At 44.7% G+C, this 19,337-nt stretch overlaps 1 protein-coding gene across 5 annotated transcripts in view; it reads right to left on the bottom strand.

Moving 5' to 3' along the window:
• Positions 1-639: 639 nt before the first annotated feature.
• Positions 640-19,337, bottom strand: part of STK4 (serine/threonine kinase 4) — a 1,472,593-nt gene continuing 1,453,895 nt past the window's right edge. For all 5 annotated transcript variants that reach the window (XM_069651354.1, XM_069651352.1, XM_069651353.1 and 2 more), the window contains one exon: positions 640-3,336. In XM_069651354.1, the coding sequence (XP_069507455.1) occupies positions 3,178-3,336 (159 nt within the window). In that variant the 3' untranslated portion in view covers positions 640-3,177. The remainder of the gene's footprint in view (positions 3,337-19,337) is intronic.

Raw genomic sequence — 19,337 nt, 5'->3', positions numbered from 1 at the left:
CATTTTGCGCACTGCATTGTGGCAGCACCTGGGAATATGGGACTTTACTTACCACATGATATAATTGTAATAGGATGGCAGTAAATGGCAATATAAAGCTTTAGTGGCATAAGCATGTCAGTGCACCCGGCCTATGTTGGTTCAAACGGGGCTACTCCTAGCATTACATGACTCCATCCAGGGCATATCAAGGCAGCACCCTTGTTAAAGTGTGGTTTGTAGCTAAAAGGGTCTTATATTTATGAATTGTAAGCTATGTTTTTTACACCTGTCAGTCACTTCAGGTGACGCCATTAGGGTCCAATGTTATGTGATACAATGCCATCATGGTCAAAGGTCAAATGACATCACTTCCTGTGATGTCATTGGTTGTGTGATGTCACTTCCTCTACCACTGGCATTTTGGTGAATTGATGTCTCTGCCTTGAATTATTATTTGAAAAAGCATAGCTGCCATTTACATAGACTTCCCAATTTTAAGCATTCAGAATAAGAGCATGTATTGATGCACATGCCCAACGTGACTCATATGATGTTTCATAAATGTCCTACTTTCTGGTCGCCAAATAACATTGCATGAAGTACATCAGAACTTTAACAAAACATGTTCAAATGTACTATAGCCATTTCCAAACAGAATTTAAAAAACACAACCGATTTTAATGAACATACTGCCAGATGTACACATTAAAAACAAGCAATTTAAATAAAATACAACCTTTACATTTCAAACTAAGACTCAATTCACATTTCGGAAACGCAACGTACCTGCGGGTACACATTTCATTATCTTAAGTACCATAATTGCAACAAGCAGTAAAGTAGAATTTCTAAAATGGTTCCTAACTTTAAGGTGGAAAAGGAAATCTTCCCAATGGCTTTGTTCATATGAAAGTACCATATACAGGAGTGGAGGTAGCTGCAAAATCTGGAGCACGAAAAATACAGTTGTCCACAAATGAAAAAACAAAACAAGACCGCAGGCATATCACGGGACTCTTAAGGTGCCACTTGTCGTACTGAGAAATTGGCAACTCTTTTTTGTTCTACTTAACTCGGCACAAACTGATTTTAATGATTATCCAGCAACCTTTTAAGTCTATGGTATCAAACAGGTAATTACTATCTCAAAAAAGATAGGTCTTAGAACCATTCTCGATATTCAGGGGTGGGGCATGGGGGTGGGGGGTTATACTCCACTTCCCAATCGTAAAGAATTGGTTCTGCCGCGCTTCAAGCAGCTCTCCATCTCGATGTGTAATATAATCATTTACCCAATGGGTTTCAGTCCCTCAAAAACGAAATACAGCAGTTTTCCAATACATTATGTGCATGTGTCTTAAGTACAAAAAAGGCATTGTAATAAAAAAAAAAACATATAATATAGTAGTCAAGATAAACACCATCGGTACATTTCAAAGCATAAAGACAGACCTTTTGAAAAAAACATTTGTGAAACATAAGGACTCTGCCCCGTTTTGAGCATTTTTGTGGCCTGTTCACCGGAGCACACCACTCCTGGGCATTCCCGTTCAAGTCAATGAAGAACTGTGAGCCCACAGGGGCTTTATTGTGCACAACTCTAGTTTCCTGCGTGTGTGGAGGAGACACACACCATATCTATCATGCCTCAGCCTGAACACTTTTGAAATGTGTTGTGGGTTATTTACAGCAGCAGGAATTGTGCTAACGCATCTGCCTTATACTCTGTGATAGTTACCGAGCTTAAGTGCACTTCCCATGACTATTGCGATTAATACCCTACACTTAGCACTGCAATTAAAACTATTTATGGAAGAGTGCATAGGCAAGTATTATGTAGTAATTTGCCAAAACCCTAGTTCAAACGACTTTGAATTTTAACAGGCAAGGAAAGCGCTTAGGACCAGACCTCCTTTTTAGTGCACTGCCCTAGCTACAACAGCCTATCGACGAAACAGGCCCTCATCCTTTGTACAGGTATAGTTCCTCCCAGTATGCCCTTTAATTTCTGGGTGACGTTCTTCTTGGTGTGGCCAATAAATGTGAATAAAAAGGAGAACCATGTTAGTGCTCGCATTAAAACACGGTAGGTGTTGGCTTTTCTGATTTTCAAAGTGATTTCACATTTTGCTACTTCCTGGCAATGGGGTCAGATTTGTTGCTTGTAGAGTTATTCTGTGCCAATGTGCCCCTTCTCTTTTTCCAGTGGTGTTTTAAGCTGTTGCCTAGTATTGTGTTGGCCTTGAACAGGCCCTATATTAAAATAAAGTGACGCCATAAACCTATAACTGAGACAGGTCCATTTTACACCAAAGCGGCACGCACAGCCAATGGAAAAGCAATTACCTGCCATAGGAGCTATGTGCCAGACAATGCATTTCGCGCCTGAAAAGCAATACTATTTCTTCAATAACCTACTACCGTAGGGTAATTTTAAAAAGGGCTAGTTAGTGGCTGGATGGTAAATTGTACCCATGTTTAAACTTGCACGAATTAAATGCATAATGTGGGGCTTTAAGTGTGCTTATATTGCATTACGATGGCTTCAGGGTACACACATTCAGAAGGATTGTTTCCTTTTGCGTGGATCTACCTCAAAATGTCGAACCTTCTACTGCAGTTCCCATAACATCGATTTTTAACCCATTTATGTGCCAAGATATGCAGTGGGCGCCCCCCTCGCCCCCACCTCCACACCTCCCACCTTAATTTAGAACCCACCACTCATCTATAATTTCGGTTAAATTCGTTATCAAAAATCCCATATTATGGGATTTGGAGTAAAATGGTTCGATGTTTTGGTACAATACCCTTTTGCACTACTCGATCAAGAGCACAGAGAAAGTGGAGGAATTAACTTTCAATTTTACCTCTTAGCAAAAGCAATGGGTTCTAAACTTTTTCCAGACCTAAAGAATAATATAGGAGTTTGAATGCATAGTGCAGATACATATTCTTGCCAGAATCAAGTCCAGGGCGCTTTAGAAGCCAGGCGTATACTTGGAACCTTGAAGCTGAATGTGGGCTAGAATATCAATTAGGCCTCCCTCTTTAAATTAAATTCCTGAGTTCACAAAAGCTTGTCGAGAGAGGTACATCAGTGTGTTGATCACATGCTCTGCTAGGGCAGACTTCGTTTACCAAAACAATCTTTCAACGATTTCGCATTCTTTAACTTATTTTCTCTTTTTCTCCTCAGAAAGTTTGCTGCCGACGTTTCTTAGCGTCAATAGCCTCAAGAATGGGCTGTCGTTTCGAATGGTACCGCTGCCGGATTGCTTCAATTTCCTGTTCCATCATGGGATCAAGTGCAGACAGTCTCCTCTGAAGTTCATCTACACTCCAACTTTTCAACTGCAAGGGACACAGAACACAACTAGCTCAGTACATGCCAATACAAGCAATATAAACGTAACTTTAAGAATTAGCCAGAATTAATCTAATGTTAACACTGCATTCTTCAGGCCACCGTTCTTTTTTTTTTACATTCTTTATTGTAATTTTAACATGAATAACAGAAAAAGAAGAAATGGTACATTGAAGCAATCAATAAGCAAAACAGGAATCATGCAAGAAAAAATAACGTCCAGATTTTTTAACAGTATTTACAAAAAGCACCATGTTTAGAAAATTAAGAGGGGAAAGGGAAGACAGAAACAAGGGGCAAGAGAGAAGCAGGAGAAAGAAGAACGGAAAAAAGAATACAGTGACAAAGAGAAAAAGAAAAAGAGGGGAAAAAATACAAAAAATAACCAACAACAATTAAGGAAACAAGGGGGTGTGAGGAATATTAGGGAACCCGAGAGACATCACACATATATGTCATTAAAGATATTTCAAATCGCAAGGTATTTGTCTATTCTTTTCATTCGTGGATAGATGGTTTTCTCTCTGTTGGAAAGAAAGAGCCAGATCTTGTATCCAGCCATCGACAGTGTCACTTTTCCAATATCTCAAAACCTGTTTTCGCTATCAAAAGTGCTCTGTAAGCCTAGTAAGCTTGATCAGCAGAAAGTTGGAGACACGGAGGAAATAATCCTAACACACACATATGGGGGGGAACGAGGAAGTGACCAACCCAATACAAGCTCCATTCGCTGTAAGACCTCTTCCCAAAAGGTCACCACTTTCGCACAAGACCAAAACATATTTAAGTAATTGCCAACCTCTTTCTTGCAATTCCAGCATGTATCTATCTGCATCAGCATACACTGCTTCATCCTTGTAGGTGCCCAATAGATACCATGATTAATTCTCTGTTGAGTAAACCGCAGATTCAGGTCAACCTTATACGTAGAGGACCCCACGCAGATTCAACTCCAATCCCTATCCAATATTTCAGAGCCCATTTTCAATGACCACAAAGCCGTACCATGCTCTGAAGGAGTAGTACTATGCGTTTGCATCAGCAGTTTATATATAGAGGAGGCCGAAAGTAGGGAGCCTCTGGATAGGTGAATTAATGGAGGAATATCTTGCAACAAAGCATTCAATGGCATTAAAGCATTCAGAACCACTTCACAAAGAATTTGATAGCGACCAGCCTCAGGGTCTCTGAGCTTGTATTTGAATTTAAGAAAATCAAACGAGAGCATAGACGCACCATCATATATTTGCCCCAGGCGCCAGATGCCAGTGGATCGCCATATAGACCATGAAATAGGGCGATTATGGAGCTCTGAGTTCCACCAAATTGAGGACGCGGGATTCAGTAAGCAACTAACACCAGAATCAACGCAACACTTTTCCAATCTTTCGAGACGTGTCTGATGAACGGAGTGGATTTAGCAAGTGGCATTCTCTTCGCCATGCTGAGCAGACAGCGGGTTGGACAAACAAAACTCTACTCTATGCATACCCAATTGGGGTATCCCACCTCATCCCCTCTCAACCAAAAATGCACCGTTCGTAATGAGAATGCTCTGTGATAAGAGACAATGTCAGGGAAACCAAATCCACCCAAGCGCACCGGCTTCATAATTACATCCATTGGAATCCTAGCTTTTTCTCCCTCCTCCACAAGAAATTACGTAGAACTCTGTTTATGTCTCGAACCAGATCTCCTGTTAGGGGCAAAGGCAACATACTGAAAACAGAGAAGTTTCAGCAGCAGGGTCATCTTAATAACGTTTATCTTGCCCCACAATGTAAATTTTCATTTTTTCCATTTTAAGCATAGTGTTTTTAACTCTTCAATCTTATACTGAATATTAGTTGCTAATAAACAGTTTATGCGCCTAGATATTTGTATGCCCAAATATCGGAATTCTTTATCCGCCCAGCTCTCCCGTCCGACCTCAAAGAGTCCTTTGTGGCATGAACTTGAGATGGGAAAGACTAACGTTTTGGACACATTCATTTTGTAATCTGAAACTGTGCCAAAATTTGCCAAAACCGAGATTAATTCTTTAAACGAGGATGCAGGGTCTGACATCAGGATAAGAAGATCATCTGCATAAAGAAGAACCTTGGAGAGGTTATAACCCACTTGGACTCCCCTAATATCTGCGTTCTCCCTAATTGCAATCGCCAAGGGCTTTATGAAAAGGGCAAACAGAAGGGGAGACAAGGGACATCCCTGCCTAGTTCTCCGACTACTTTCAAAGCTGTTTCACAGGCATCCACTCACAATAAAACTCTAGCTGAAGCATCTTTATAAAAGTCAGAAAATATTTTTTAAAAAACAGGGCCACAGTTCATCCTAATTAACTCTTGCCGCAGATGGGCCCAACTGACACTATAAAACGCTTTTTCCGTGCCAATGCTGATAGCAGCGTAGGGTTCCAAAGAGTCGCACTTCAAGGAAATAACATCGCAAAGTTCCCTTAAGTGGTCATAGCTGTTCCTACCCACAATGAATCCCGTCAAATTTTGACACATTAATTTCAGGAGCATGGGATTGATCCTAACCGCAAAAATCTTAGCCAAATGTTTAATGTCAACATTCAGAAGGGAAATTGGCCTGTAATTACTGCAACATGACTGACTCTGGGATCACTGATATAACTGCAGTCTGCATGGACTCACAGCCACTTGTTCAGTATCAATGATCTCCCTAAAGAGATCTACTACGAATGGTGCTAATGGGATACAAAATGTAACGTAGAAATCCACTGGGAAACCATCAGGTCCTGAACATTTACCGGTAGCCAAAGGATTCATGGCATCTGTAAGTTCCTGCACTGTTATTTCTCTATCTAAAGATATCACATCAACATGATTTCATTTTGGAATAGGGAACCGGTCTAAAAAAAACTAAACATTTCGTCTTCTCTCACACACCCCTCATCATGGCACAGGGACGTGTAATACTTCTTAAACGCCTCACATATCTCTTAATTTCTCCTCACAGGCAGCCTGCTGCCCTCCAATATAGATAGCACTTGTCTTCGACAAGCCCTACCTTTTAGTCGGCTAGCCAGTGGGGCCTCAGCGTTATCCCCTCTCTCCAAAAAAGCTTGACCAGTATACTATACATCCCTTTCTGACTTTTTATGAATTATACCATCCAGCACACGTTTGACTCGCAACATGGCACTTAAAAATGCGTCAGAGGGGATTGTACTATGAGTCTCCATTCTGCGATTATAAGCACACTCTGCCTCCTTATACTCTGCTTCTGCCTCCTTATACTCTGCTTCAGACTTTTTTTGTATGAGGCATAACTAATAATCTTACCACGTAAATGCGCCTTCATCGCATCTCAAACAGTTCTCAAATGACTTACTGATCCAAATTTATCACTAATAAAGAGTGAAATTTCAGTGCTTATCTGCTTAACAAAGTCTTCATCAGACAGTAGTTGGGTATCATGTCTCCATTGCTTACCCTTCCAAGCATCACCCATGGATTTGCCAAGCTGTAGAAAAAGACAAGCATGATCAGACATCACTGCCTCCCCCATTCTTAAAGACTTCACCGAACCATAAAGGTCTCTGTCCACTAGAAAATAATCAATCCGAGATGAAGTGTTATGCAGAATAAAATGAAAACTATATTGCCTCTTATCTGGGTTCAGATCAGGCCATATGTCATGCAGATCCCAGGTTTGCATAAACTGCAACAGACCCTTTCTAGCTTTTTCTTCTGCATATGATCACGATAATTTTCCGATTTAGCTAACACTTTATCCAGAGTAGTGTTAAAATCACCCCTATTAGAATTGCAACATGTCCCATAACCATCAGGACATCGTCCGATTTACCAAAAAAGTCAGTTTGCCCAACATTCGGAGCATAAATATTGACTATTATAAGACGGACATTCTCCACCAATAGTTTGAATGCTACAAACCTCCTCTCTGATCTATGGAGAGCTTCAGATTTCTCCTAAACCAAAAACAGTTACTCCTCTTGAATTACTCGCAAAGGTACTTGAATACACCTTCACAAAAACAGAATTCAAGATATACTCTGCTTTATCATGTTGAAGATGGGTCTCTTGTAGTAAAACTATATCCGGTTTGTCCCTACATAAAAAATGAGTACTTTCCTTCTCTTTATTGGACTATTAATTCCCTTTACATTTCAGCTAGCAATGGTTAAAATGTCAGCCATTTAGACATGAAAGAGTAGCCATTACCCTGGATCAACACCTCCAACAAAATATCCATAGTTCTTACAACAGCACAATTTTGGACTCAACACGTGAGTGCAAACATAAAACCAGTCTGCAACGTAATCCATATTAACGCGAAAGACATGTTCCCTATAAGGATAAAAAAACAAAAAGGGAGGATACAAAACACAACAGAAAAAGAATTAGAAAAGATTAAGGATAAAATAAATAATTTATACAAAAAAAATAAGAAGATAGATAACTAAATTAAGTGGAGACCAGAACATAGCGGAAGGGCTGCAAGAAGAGAGCAAATAACCACTCAGCCCTGTACTTGAATAATGCTAACAAACAAAAATAAAACTTGTTAAGTTATTTAACCTGGATAACAATTACATGCTATAGTATTAAAATGTAAACTCGTCTAACAATAAAGTAAAGCGAACTACTCTTCCCCCTCCTACAGCCTACTCCATACCAAATCTATCATGGCGAGATGAACATCTCTGAACAGTTATATTTAGATCCAATGAACATGTGACATAGACTCTTCATCCGCACCAATACAGCCACTCACTAAGCTCATTATTTCCCCATACTCTTCCGATCTTCAAACACGTCACTCATGCCTATTCTATGCTTATTTTACATACACATAACCCTATATATACCCCAACCCAAACCCAAATAGCTCACTTACGTTAACATAAACATTGAAACCTGACCGCACAAGCTAAGGGCCCAAAAGCAGACAAGGCTTCCCTTTATGGCTATCAGGGTGATAGTGCCTGCAAAAGGAGTGACCGATGATTCGCCTCACCATGAGATAAAAAAGAAACACCCATCATCCCAACGCTCTAACGTGAACAATCATACACTTTTTCTATTATATTTCCTCATACCTCAAATCACTCCCTACAACTGGTTACAAAAAATGGACCTAACTACTCCCCAAAAAAACGCACTGAAGATAAGTTTGAGGGTGGATGATCAAATGACAGATAATCTGTTAAAAGTGTGCAAGCAGTCTAAGCTTGCATAAATATCGACGAACCCCTACACCAATGAGTGAATATTCATAGCCGTAAAATATACTGTACAAAACTGGCAATAAACACATTCTTCATACATTGGCATGCTTTAAAATGTGCTCCATATCAAGGCTACAGCCTACAGTATATGAAGGCTTGTCACAACCAAGTACATATAATTTGGGCCTCCAAAATCTCCTAAAACAAAGGAGACTTATCTGATCTAGGTGACAACACTGTCTATATTGTACTGGACTACCCCCTCCAAATCTCTTCCAATCACATAAATGGCAAAATAATTTGGGATCAGAACAGATGGCAAACCGTGCTTGCCGGAAACTGCATGCATTTCCAAAATTAAAGACAGTCGCCTACGTATTTTCATGCATAAACTTTATAAATGAGTATCCCGCCATGACACACTATGGATGCCCTGTAAACCATAAAAAGCAATTCAACGGTGTAAGGTGTGGCCCATCCTTTTTCAATCTATGCAGGAGGTGGAGAAAATCCCAAAGTCTCAGTATGGTTTGACATGACACGGCTCATGAGTTACTCACACCGAATTTGCTGCTGACCCAAAAAAAATACATTTTTAATGATCCTCATATAGGTATGATTTATCATTTTTGAGACCTAGAATTAAATACTTAGTACCTATCTATTTTGAGGTCAACAGCAAAGACATTTCAGAACTAAATTGATAGAGGTAGGTAATAGTGTTAAAGCAGAATAGATACCACATATATGCAGCAGCTTTCAGGTCGATCATAATCCTGGAATGGGGTACACACAGACTCCCATTATGCAAGGCCAAAACAAGATACTAATAAAAACATACAAACTTCAACGATCGTATGAGTCGCAGAGAGAAGCCTCACACAAACCTAATAAAAAAAAACAAGGGTGGTAAGGGCAAAATGTGATTGAGCGCTAGAACTTTGCACTGCAGCAGCAACCATTACATTTTTTTTAAACGTGTTAAAAGTTCTTCCTGCACACGTTTTCCTTTGCAAATCTCATTCTCGTCTTGCTCACAGTGGGTAGTCAAAGTAGCTCTCTGGTGTCTGTAGACGTTTTCATAGTTCATAGAAGAACTAGTTACTCTTACCTTGTAACGTTCTTTCGATGGGATGTTCCTCCGACGTATTCCTTATCTTAGATAGAAATCCTTCAGCTTTGCTGGCCTCGGAAAATTTTTTCGCCAGAGGGCGCTGCGCGTCGATGATCGCCGAGTCGATGACCCTCGACGGCCTCCGTGCCGACGTCGACGTCATCCTGCCTATAAAGGCCGCGCGCAGCGTCCGTTGCTCAGTTCCGTTTTGTAGTCCCCAGTAATGTTTTTGGATTAGACTAATCACCTTGAAGGAGCATAGGCTGCAAACCCACAGGAAGTCATACTGCGGGGATGGATGGGAGGGTCGATAAGGAATACGTCGGAGGAACATCCCATCGAAAGAACGTTACAAGGTAAGAGTAACTAGTTCTTCGAAGGGATTGTGTCCTCCGACGTATTCCTTATCTTAGATAGACTCCCATAGCAGTGGTATTGTGACTGGAGGCGGGAGTAATAAAAGTTATGTTACCCTTCCAGAATGGACAGAGTGTAACACAGCCTTGCCGAATCTAGTTTCTTGACTAGAGGAGGAATCCAGGCTATAGAATTTGGTAAATGTATGTGCGGACGACCATGTGGCAGCCGCACATATATCTCGAATTGGCACCCCTCTTTGAAGGGCTGAGGATGTTGCGATACCCCTGGTAGAATGAGCCCTTAGATTTTGAGGAGGCTCCTTTCCTGCCAATTTGTAGCACTCCAGAATGGCTAAAATAATCCATCTGGAGATGGTTTGTTTTGTTATTGGAAGGCCCAACTTATGTCCTGCATAACCTACAAAGAGTTGGTCTGCTTGTCTGATCTTAGCCAATCTGCTGATATAGAAGCTCAAGGCTCGCTTAGGGTCCAGCCTGTGCAGTCTCTCTTCCTCCTTCCCCGGATGAGGAGGAGGGTAGAAAGAAGGTAATATAATCTTCTGAGTGATGTGAAACTCCGAGACTACCTTCGGGAGGAAGTTAGGCTTCACCTGAAGAACAACTTTGTCCTTGTAAAAGATTGTATGTGGAGGTTTACACGATAAGGCTTGCAACTCGCTAACCCTTCTAGCAGATGTCAATGCTATTAGCAAAACAGTTTTGAGGGTGAGAAGCTTCAATGAACAAGAGTGTAGTGGTTCAAAAGGGGCACCCTTTAGGAAGTTTAAAATTAGGTTTAAATCCCATAAGGGAACTTGAAAAGGTTTCGGGGGATAAACATTAGTTAATCCTTTTAGGTATTGTATTACCAATGGAATTTTGAAGTATGAAGGCTCCTCTGCAGTGCGCTTAAAGATTGATAGCGCTGCGAGATAGCCCTTAATTGTGCCAACCTGTAGGCCTGAATTAGCCAGGTAAAGTAAGAATGACAACACCATAGGTGTACCACAAGAAAAGGGTTCAATATTCTTTTCTCTGCACCAGCTGCAAAATTTGTTCCAACGGCAGCGGTATAGAGTTTTAGTTGCCGGCCTTCTGGCCGAAAGCAACACCTCCATAACATCATCCGGAAGGTCCCAATCCTTGTACCTCAACCTTTCAGACACCAAGCGTGAAGGTTGAGGGTCTTGATGGCTGGATGGAGAACCTGACCTTCCTTCTGCGAGAGAAGATCCTCTCTGTATGGCAGTCGAATTGGAGGGCAGATGGACATGTCTAGAAGGTCCGGGTACCACGTTCTCCTGGCCCAATCCGGGGCAATTAGGATCATGGTCTTCCGAAACCTTCTCAACCTCCTGATCATTTGAGGAATGACAGGGACCGGAGGGAACGCGTACAGAAGTGGGAACTCCCAGTCCACTACGAACGCATCTCCTAGAGCTCCTCTCGGGGGAAATTCCCTTGAGCAAAATCTGTCGCACTTCCTGTTGATACTGGTGGCGAACAGATCCACTTGAGGGGTTCCCCAAAGGGCGAAGATCTCTTGAAGGACTTCCTGAGCTATCTCCCACTCGTGAGAGACTGTGCTCTGCCTGCTCAGAGCGTCCGCTGTCAAGTTCTTCTCTCCGGCTAGGTGAATTGCCGATAGAGAGATTCCTTCCTGAATTGCCCAAAACCAGAGCTGCATCGCCTCTCTGCACAGTGGTAGTGAGCCTACGCCTCCTCTTTTGTTGAGGTAGTGCATGGCCACTGTATTGTCCGTCATTATTAGGACGTTTCTTCCCCGTACAGACGGCAGAAAAGCCTTCAGCGCTAGTCTGATGGCTCTCAGCTCCAACAGGTTGATATGTAGTCTGGACTCCGATGGAGACCAACGACCGCTGATGGTCAAGTCGTTGGCGTGAGCTCCCCACCCCGTGAGTGAGGCATCCGTGACTACTGTTATCTCCGGCCATGGTTGCCAAAACATTTCTCCTTTCAGGATGTTCTCCCGACAGGCCCACCACTGAAGGTCTCGGGCTACTTTGACCGGGATCCGAAGGAGATCTGTCATCCTTCCTGAGAACTGTGACCACTGAGTTCTCAGTGCCCACTGGAGGGATCTCATTCTCAGGCGAGCCTCCGGCACGAGGAATATGCAGGATGCCATGAGGCCTAGCAACCTCAGAAAGTCGTAGGCTGGGAGATATTGGGCATTCTGAAATCTGATGACCATCTGCAGAATATCTCGAGCCCTCACCTCTGGTGGCAAGGCTTTTCCCAGGGAAGTGTCCAGGACTGCTCCAATGAATTGGAGTCTCTGTGATGGTATCATCTGTGACTTCTTTAAATTGAGGGAGAAGCCCAGCTTGTGAAGGAAGTGGCAAACATAATCTAGTTGTCTCTGAGCCTGTTCCGAAGATACAGCTCTGATCAACCAATCGTCTAGGTAAGGGTAGACATGAATCCCTTCCCTCCTTAGACTTGCAGCCACAACCGACATTAGCTTGGTAAAGACCCTCGGGGCGGAGGTTAGCCCAAATGGCAGAACTCGAAATTGATAATGAGAGCTGCCAATTGCGAACCTCAGGTATCTCCTGTGCCTGGGATGGATCGGCACATGGAAATAAGCGTCCTGGAGGTCTAGAGATACCAACCAGTCCTGAAGCTGGAGGGCCTGAAGGATCTGAGAGAGAGTCACCATCTTGAACTTGTCCTTTCGGAGGAATTTGTTCAATTCCCGTAAGTCTAAGATGGGTCTCAGTCCTCCGTCCTTCTTCGGTATTATGAAGTAGGGGGAGTACCAACCCTTGTTCCTTTCCGCTACAGGTACCAGTTCTATGGCACCTTTCTCTAGCAGGTCTAAAACCTCCTGCAAGAGGAGCGGATCTGGAAGCTTCAAAGGGTTGTTCCCCGGTGGATGACTCTGAGGGATATGTAGGAAGGGCAGGCAGTAACCTTGGGCCACTGTCTCCAGAGCCCAAGCATCTGACGTAATAGCCTGCCATTCCGTCAGATGGTGAGTTAACCTGCCCCCTACTGGTGTTCTGTGAGGGGAGACCTCAGAGTGGTTTTGAAGCGGCTGATGCAGTTGCCGAAGGTAAAGTGGCTCCTGCTCCTGCGGGTGCGGCTTTCTTTCCCCTACCCCGTCCACCACGGGTAAATCTTCCTTGGCCTCTTTGAGCCGGTCGTCCCCTGCCCCTTCCATATGAGGAATAGTAACGAAAGGACCGTCCTCTCCACGATGATCCCGAAGGACGAAAGGTATTCTGACGGATAGCAGCTCCCAATGACTTGGCTGCTGCCTTGGACGTTTGCAGTTTCTCCAAACTGTCATCCGCCTTCTTTCCAAAGAGGGTAGAACCGTCAAAGGGCATATTCAAAAGCCTGGTCTGCACGTCAGAGGCAAAACCAGACTTCCTCAACCACGCATGCCTGCGGATTGTGGTACTTGCCGCCATGGCCCTGCTGATACTGTCAGCAGAATCTAGGCCAGTTTGTAGGGTCTCGCACATCGCATCTTTACCATCCCTGATGATGTTTAAAAATGCGTCCCTTTCCTCTCCTTCTTGGAGGCAGTCAGCCGCTGATGAAGCGCACTCCCAAAGGGTGTGGCTGAACCTAGCGAGCGTACAGGTCGCGTTAATAGACTTTAACGCCATGCTACAGGCAGAAAAAACCTTCTTAGCCATGGCATCATACTTTTTGTCATCCCTATCCTGCGGAGCAGTGGGGTATGCAGATGTGCTGCCTGATGAGGTTGCAGCCTGTACAACCAAGCTCTCAGGAGTAGGGTGTTTTGACAAATATTCAGGGTCAGAACTAGCCACCCTGTATTTTGTTGACAGTTTTTTATTTACTGCCGGGATAATTTCTGGCGTTTCCCAGTTTGTCAAAATCCTTCTCTGTAGAGCAGAGTGAAATGGAACCACAGGATCCTCCTGTGGGCCCTTGTCCAGTATGTCAGTGAGGTCATCCTGCTGAAAGGCAGGAGAAGGTGCAGACCAACCCATAAATTCTATGATTCTAGACATCAGAGCTCTATATGGAGTCTCCGCATGTTCTCCTGGGTCTGGTTTGATAAATTCTGCTTCAGGAGAAGTATCCAAGCCACTAGCTTCCTGAAGTGCATCCTGAAGATTTTTTAATCTTCCTTCCTCAGAGGCGAAAGTCTCTGGCTCTGGTGATGTGGTCCTCTGTAAATCAATATCTTGGTCTGAATCCTCCCTTTCCTCAAAAATCGAGGTTAAAGGGGGATACATTGGTTTTTGGAATGGTATAAACCCCATTTCCAATGCAGAAGGAGCCATCATCACAGGCCTTGAAAACGTCGATGTCGTCGACACCGACGTGAAAGTACTCGAAGGCGCCGTGAAAAGCGTCGAGAAATGTGTACTAGGCCTCGAAGAACTCGAAAGGATCGGAGTCCTGCTCGAGAACGACGTCGACGTTCTCGGCGTCGAGTCGGAGGTCTTTTGTCTAACCGTTGGCTGCGGAGTAGCCGTGGTTCTTTCCTTCACCGGCGTCGATATCGGCGTCGACGTCGGCGTCGACTCGATCGACTGATGCGCCGATGAATCCTTCGACAACGGCGTCGATGGCGCCGACCTCTGTTTCGAAGGAGTTTTCGACGATGGCGTCGATGATGCTTTATCTCCCGATGGCTCGAGGCGCTTTCGGGTTGACTTTTCCGCCGGGTACTGCGACTCGCGGCGTTTAGATTTTTTGGGTTTTTTACCCGGGGTATCACCCTCAGCTGTCTTCGAGGGGGACGAGGCCGCTTTCTCGAAGACGCTTAGCATCTTTTTCCTGAATTCCTCCCACTCAGCTTGCGAGCTGTGTTTTGTGGGGCAATGAACTCTCTCAGGAGAACTCGACGAAGATGACGAAGGGGATCTCCTACGTCTCTTCTTCGAGTGTCTCGATGTCGACGAGTGGTGGGAGCCACTTCGTGATCTAGATCGAGAGTGTTTTTTATGGTGAGGAGACGAACGTCTCGACTCTACCGAAGAAGCTTTCGAGGAAGTTAAAGTTGACCTACCTCTCTCGAGCTTCCCCCTACGCTCCTTCAAGGCTTTCGCCGTCATGGAAAGGCATTCCTCACACTCCGAACTCTGGTGCGTGATTCCCAGACACCACAAACAGACCCTGTGAGGGTCCGTCAACGACATTTTCTTCCCGCAGTCTCGGCACTTTTTGAAACCGGACCGAGGGGTCGTCGGGTCGGAGGAGGATGCCATCGATATCGAGGTAAATAGTAGTTATTATATACGTTATCTTGACGAGAACTGAGCAACGGTGTTCCGAGGCACAACGAAGCGCGGAAAAACGGAACTGAGCAACGGACGCTGCGCGCGGCCTTTATAGGCAGGATGACGTCGACGTCGGCACGGAGGCCGTCGAGGGTCATCGACTCGGCGATCATCGACGCGCAGCGCCCTCTGGCGAAAAAATTTTCCAAGGCCAGCAAAGCTGAAGGATTTCTATCTAAGATAAGGAATACGTCGGAGGACACAATCCCTTCGAAGTATGATTCTATTCCCAATGCATTGGACTCCGAGAGCCAACCAAGGCCACAAACAAATGTGTAGAGTACGAGTAATATGAATCTTTCGTGGTAAATGGTCAGAGAACAAGGGTTGAACCTCCGTAGATCTGATCGGCTAAGGTATGCTTGAACAGGCAGTGCTGCAGAAATCACGCTTTCATGGGCTTTCCTAGATAAAGTGGGGTCCGTCCTGGGGGTACCGCGTCATCTCTGCTTCAAAAAATGAACGCACTTTAAAACTTATTTCCGGTAACGCTGCGGGCAACTGGCTGCACCTTGCTGAGAATACATGCACGACTCAGCCATAGGGCTTTTCATAATGCTGCCGATCCCTACAATACGCGTCAGACTCATCAAAGGAGAAAATCGGGTAAACATACCTTTGCATGTGTATGAAGCACGCATATTGTCATAAAATGAAAAAAAAACAACCAAGCTCTCATCGAGCACTCAGTCGCACGGCGCGAATGGGGACACGTGACCGAGGGCTCCAACGCTGCAGCACAATAGGCAGGAAGCCACTATGGTAATAGCTCAAGCACCGACGTAAAGTCCACTACTATCCCAGCAGTTACCGGAAAGGACCGGCATTTTCACTTCCGCTTATCCACTGCAACAAAGGTTCTACATAATGCTCCCACCATCAACAGGGCTTCCGGATTAAGAACACAGAGGCCGTGTATTAGAGAAAACGATATTTGATGTTTCAGTGGGGGCTCGAGGAAGAGTGTCTAACTGAATTTCTGCAACCGCAGCAGCATTTTAAAAATAAACAAAGTAATGGTTAACACCAGGCGAAAATTGCAAAATATAAGCAATACATATTATTATTTTTTTTCAACTTTCAAGTCTAAATGTAACAATCAAGTTTCAGCGAGCAGCGTCAATTTCTTGCCTTTGAAGGGGGAGCTTTCCCTTTTTTCCCCACATTAAAGGCATTCAAAAAGTTCATGGCCTTGCGATGGTCAGTAAAGGAGTGTGTCACCCCTTCCACTACAACCTTAAAAATGGCTGGATAGATCATATAATGTATAAGGCCACCCTTCTACTCTATTAAAATACATTAAGCAAATATTGCACCAACATATTTGTAAAAATATAATACAGTGAAATAAGGCTTTGTGATTTTCTTGGCAACGGAAGAACAAGTTACATACCAACTGGTAACGTTCTTTCGACTGGATGTTCCTCCAACGTATTCCACATCTTTGAATTGTAATGTCCACAGCTGTGTACTTAGGAAACCTTTTCGGCAGAGGGCGTCCTGCGTTGCTGGCGTCGGGTCGATGTCCCTCGAAGGCCACCGTCGAGGGCGACGTCACCGGATGTTATAAATAGGACGCACGGCACCCGTAGCCTAAGTTTATGTTTTTTCCTCCATAAAGTGTGACATGCACATATCCAATGCCTGCTTGACTGAACATAGCCTTGCGGAAACGTAAGCTGCAATAGCATAGGAAATTCTCCAGAGGGGCAGGCTGGTGATGCGGAATACGTTGGAGGAACATCCAGTCGAAAGAACGTTACCAGTTGGTAAGTAACTTGTTCTTTGAATGGATTGTGTCTTCCAACGTATTCCACATCTTTGACAGACTCCCAAAGCAGCACCAGAAAATGGAGGAGGGAAAATAATTTAAGTACCCAATCATATGGCAGAATAAAGGATCGCCTTACCAAAGGCCATATCTGGACCATGGAGTGTATCCACAGAGTAATGTTTAACAAAGGTGTGGATAGAAGCCCACGTGGCTGCATCAGAAATATTCCTAATAGAAACTCCCCGCTGCAGGGCTGTGGAAGTAGCCACGCCCCTTTTGGAATGAGCTCGTAACCCATCAGGAGGGTCCTTGCCCGCCAATCGGTAACATCGGTGAGGATAATCCACCTGGACAAGGTCTGTTTGGTAACAGCCTGGCACAAACGGTGTCCAGCATACCCCACAATGAGTTTGTCCACTCTGGCCCTTGACATCCTAGAAATATAAAAGCTCAGAGCTCTACTAGGGTCCAGCCTATGGAGACGCTCCTCTTCCTTACCAGCATGAGGAGGAGGATAGAAAGAAGGAAGAACCACTTTATGGCTTAAATTAAATTCCAACACTATCTTAGGTAGAAAGGAAGGCCGTACCCTCAGTACAACCCTATCCTTGTGGCTTAGATGAAAGTGCCTGCAATTCACTCACTCTGCGAGCGGAAGTAACTGCAACCAAGAACACAGTCTTGAAAGACAATAGTCTCAAAGGACAAGAGTGCAACGGTTCAAATGAAGCACCTATCGGGAATTTCAAGACCAAATTCAGATCCCAAACCAGCACCTGGAATGGGGACGGCAGGAACACATTAGTGAGCCCTTTAAGAAATTGGGAAATCAAAGGAATCTTAAAGTAAGAACATTCTTCAGTCTAGCGCTTGAAGATAGACATCGCCGCCAGGTAACCCTTAACGGTACCGACTTGAAGGCCCCTGTGGCCCAAAGAAAGCAAGAAAGACAGAACCACGGTACTGGAACACTGAAAGGATCAATATTTTGTCCTCTGCACCAGTCGCAAAACTTACGCCAACGGCAACGGTACAGGGTTTGGTTGCCGGCCGCCTGGCCGAAAGCAGCACCTCCATCACGTCATCCGGGAGGTCCCAATCCTTTTATCTCAACCTTTCAGATACAAAGCATGAAGGTTGAGAGTCTTGACCTCTGGATGGATAACCCGACCCCCTCCTCCCGCAAGAGAAGATCCTCTTGGTAGGGAAGACGACGTGGAAGGCAGATGGACATTTCTTGAAGGTCCTGGTACCATGCTCTCCTGGCCAAATCCGGAGCAATGAGGATCATGCGGGACCCAAACCTCCGTAACCTCCTTAACACTTGAGGAATGACGGGGACCGAAGGAAACGCGTACTGAAGTGGGAATGACCAATCCACTACGAACGCCTCTCCTAAGGTTCCTCTTGGAGGAAATTCCCTTGGGCAGAATCTCTCGCACTTCCGGTTGGTACTGGTGGCAAAGAGATAAACTTGTCGGGTTCCCCAAAGGGCGAAGATCTCCAGAAGGACGTCCTGAGCCAACTCCCACTCGTGAGAGATCGTAATCTGCCTGCTCAGAGCGTCCGCCGCCGCATTGTCCTCTACGGCCAGATGAACTGCCGAAAGTGAAATTCCCTGCTGAATTGCCCAGAACCAGAGCTGTATTGCCTCTCTGCTCAACAGGAGTGACACTAACCCCCCTTTTTTGTTGAGGTAATGCATGGCCACTGTGTTGTCTGTCGTGATCAGGACGGTCTTCCCCTGCATAGATGGCAGAAAAGCCTTCAGGGCCAGCCTGATGGCTCTCAGCTCTAACAGGTTGATGTGGAGTTTGGACTCTGACGGGGACGAACGACTGCTGACGTTCAAATCGTCGGCATGAGCTCCCCATCCTGTCAGGGAAGAATTGTCACTACAGTCACCTCCGGCCACGGTTGCCAAAACGGCTCCCCCTTCATCAGGTTCCCCTCGTTGGCCCACCACAGAAGATCCTGGGAGAGTGGAATCTGAACGGGATCCGACATCTTGCCTGAGAATTGAGACCACTGCATCCTTAGGACCCATTGCAGGGATATTCTCCTCAGCCTGGCCTCTGGCACCAGAAAAATGCAGGATGCCATGAGGCCTAGCAACCTTAAGAATTTGAAAGCCGGGAGAAGCTGGGCATGTTGAAACTTGTCCACCATCTGCACAATGTGATGAGCCCTCACCTTGGGAGGCGAGCACTTCCCCAAGGACGTGTCCAA

This window comes from Ambystoma mexicanum, chromosome 3p (assembly GCF_040938575.1).
Source record: "Ambystoma mexicanum isolate Mex_15411 chromosome 3p, UKY_AmexF1_1, whole genome shotgun sequence".
Classification (NCBI taxonomy): Eukaryota; Metazoa; Chordata; class Amphibia; order Caudata; family Ambystomatidae; genus Ambystoma; species Ambystoma mexicanum.
Note: the sequence above shows the minus strand (reverse complement) of the source record. Positions and strands in the feature narration are given on the sequence as shown.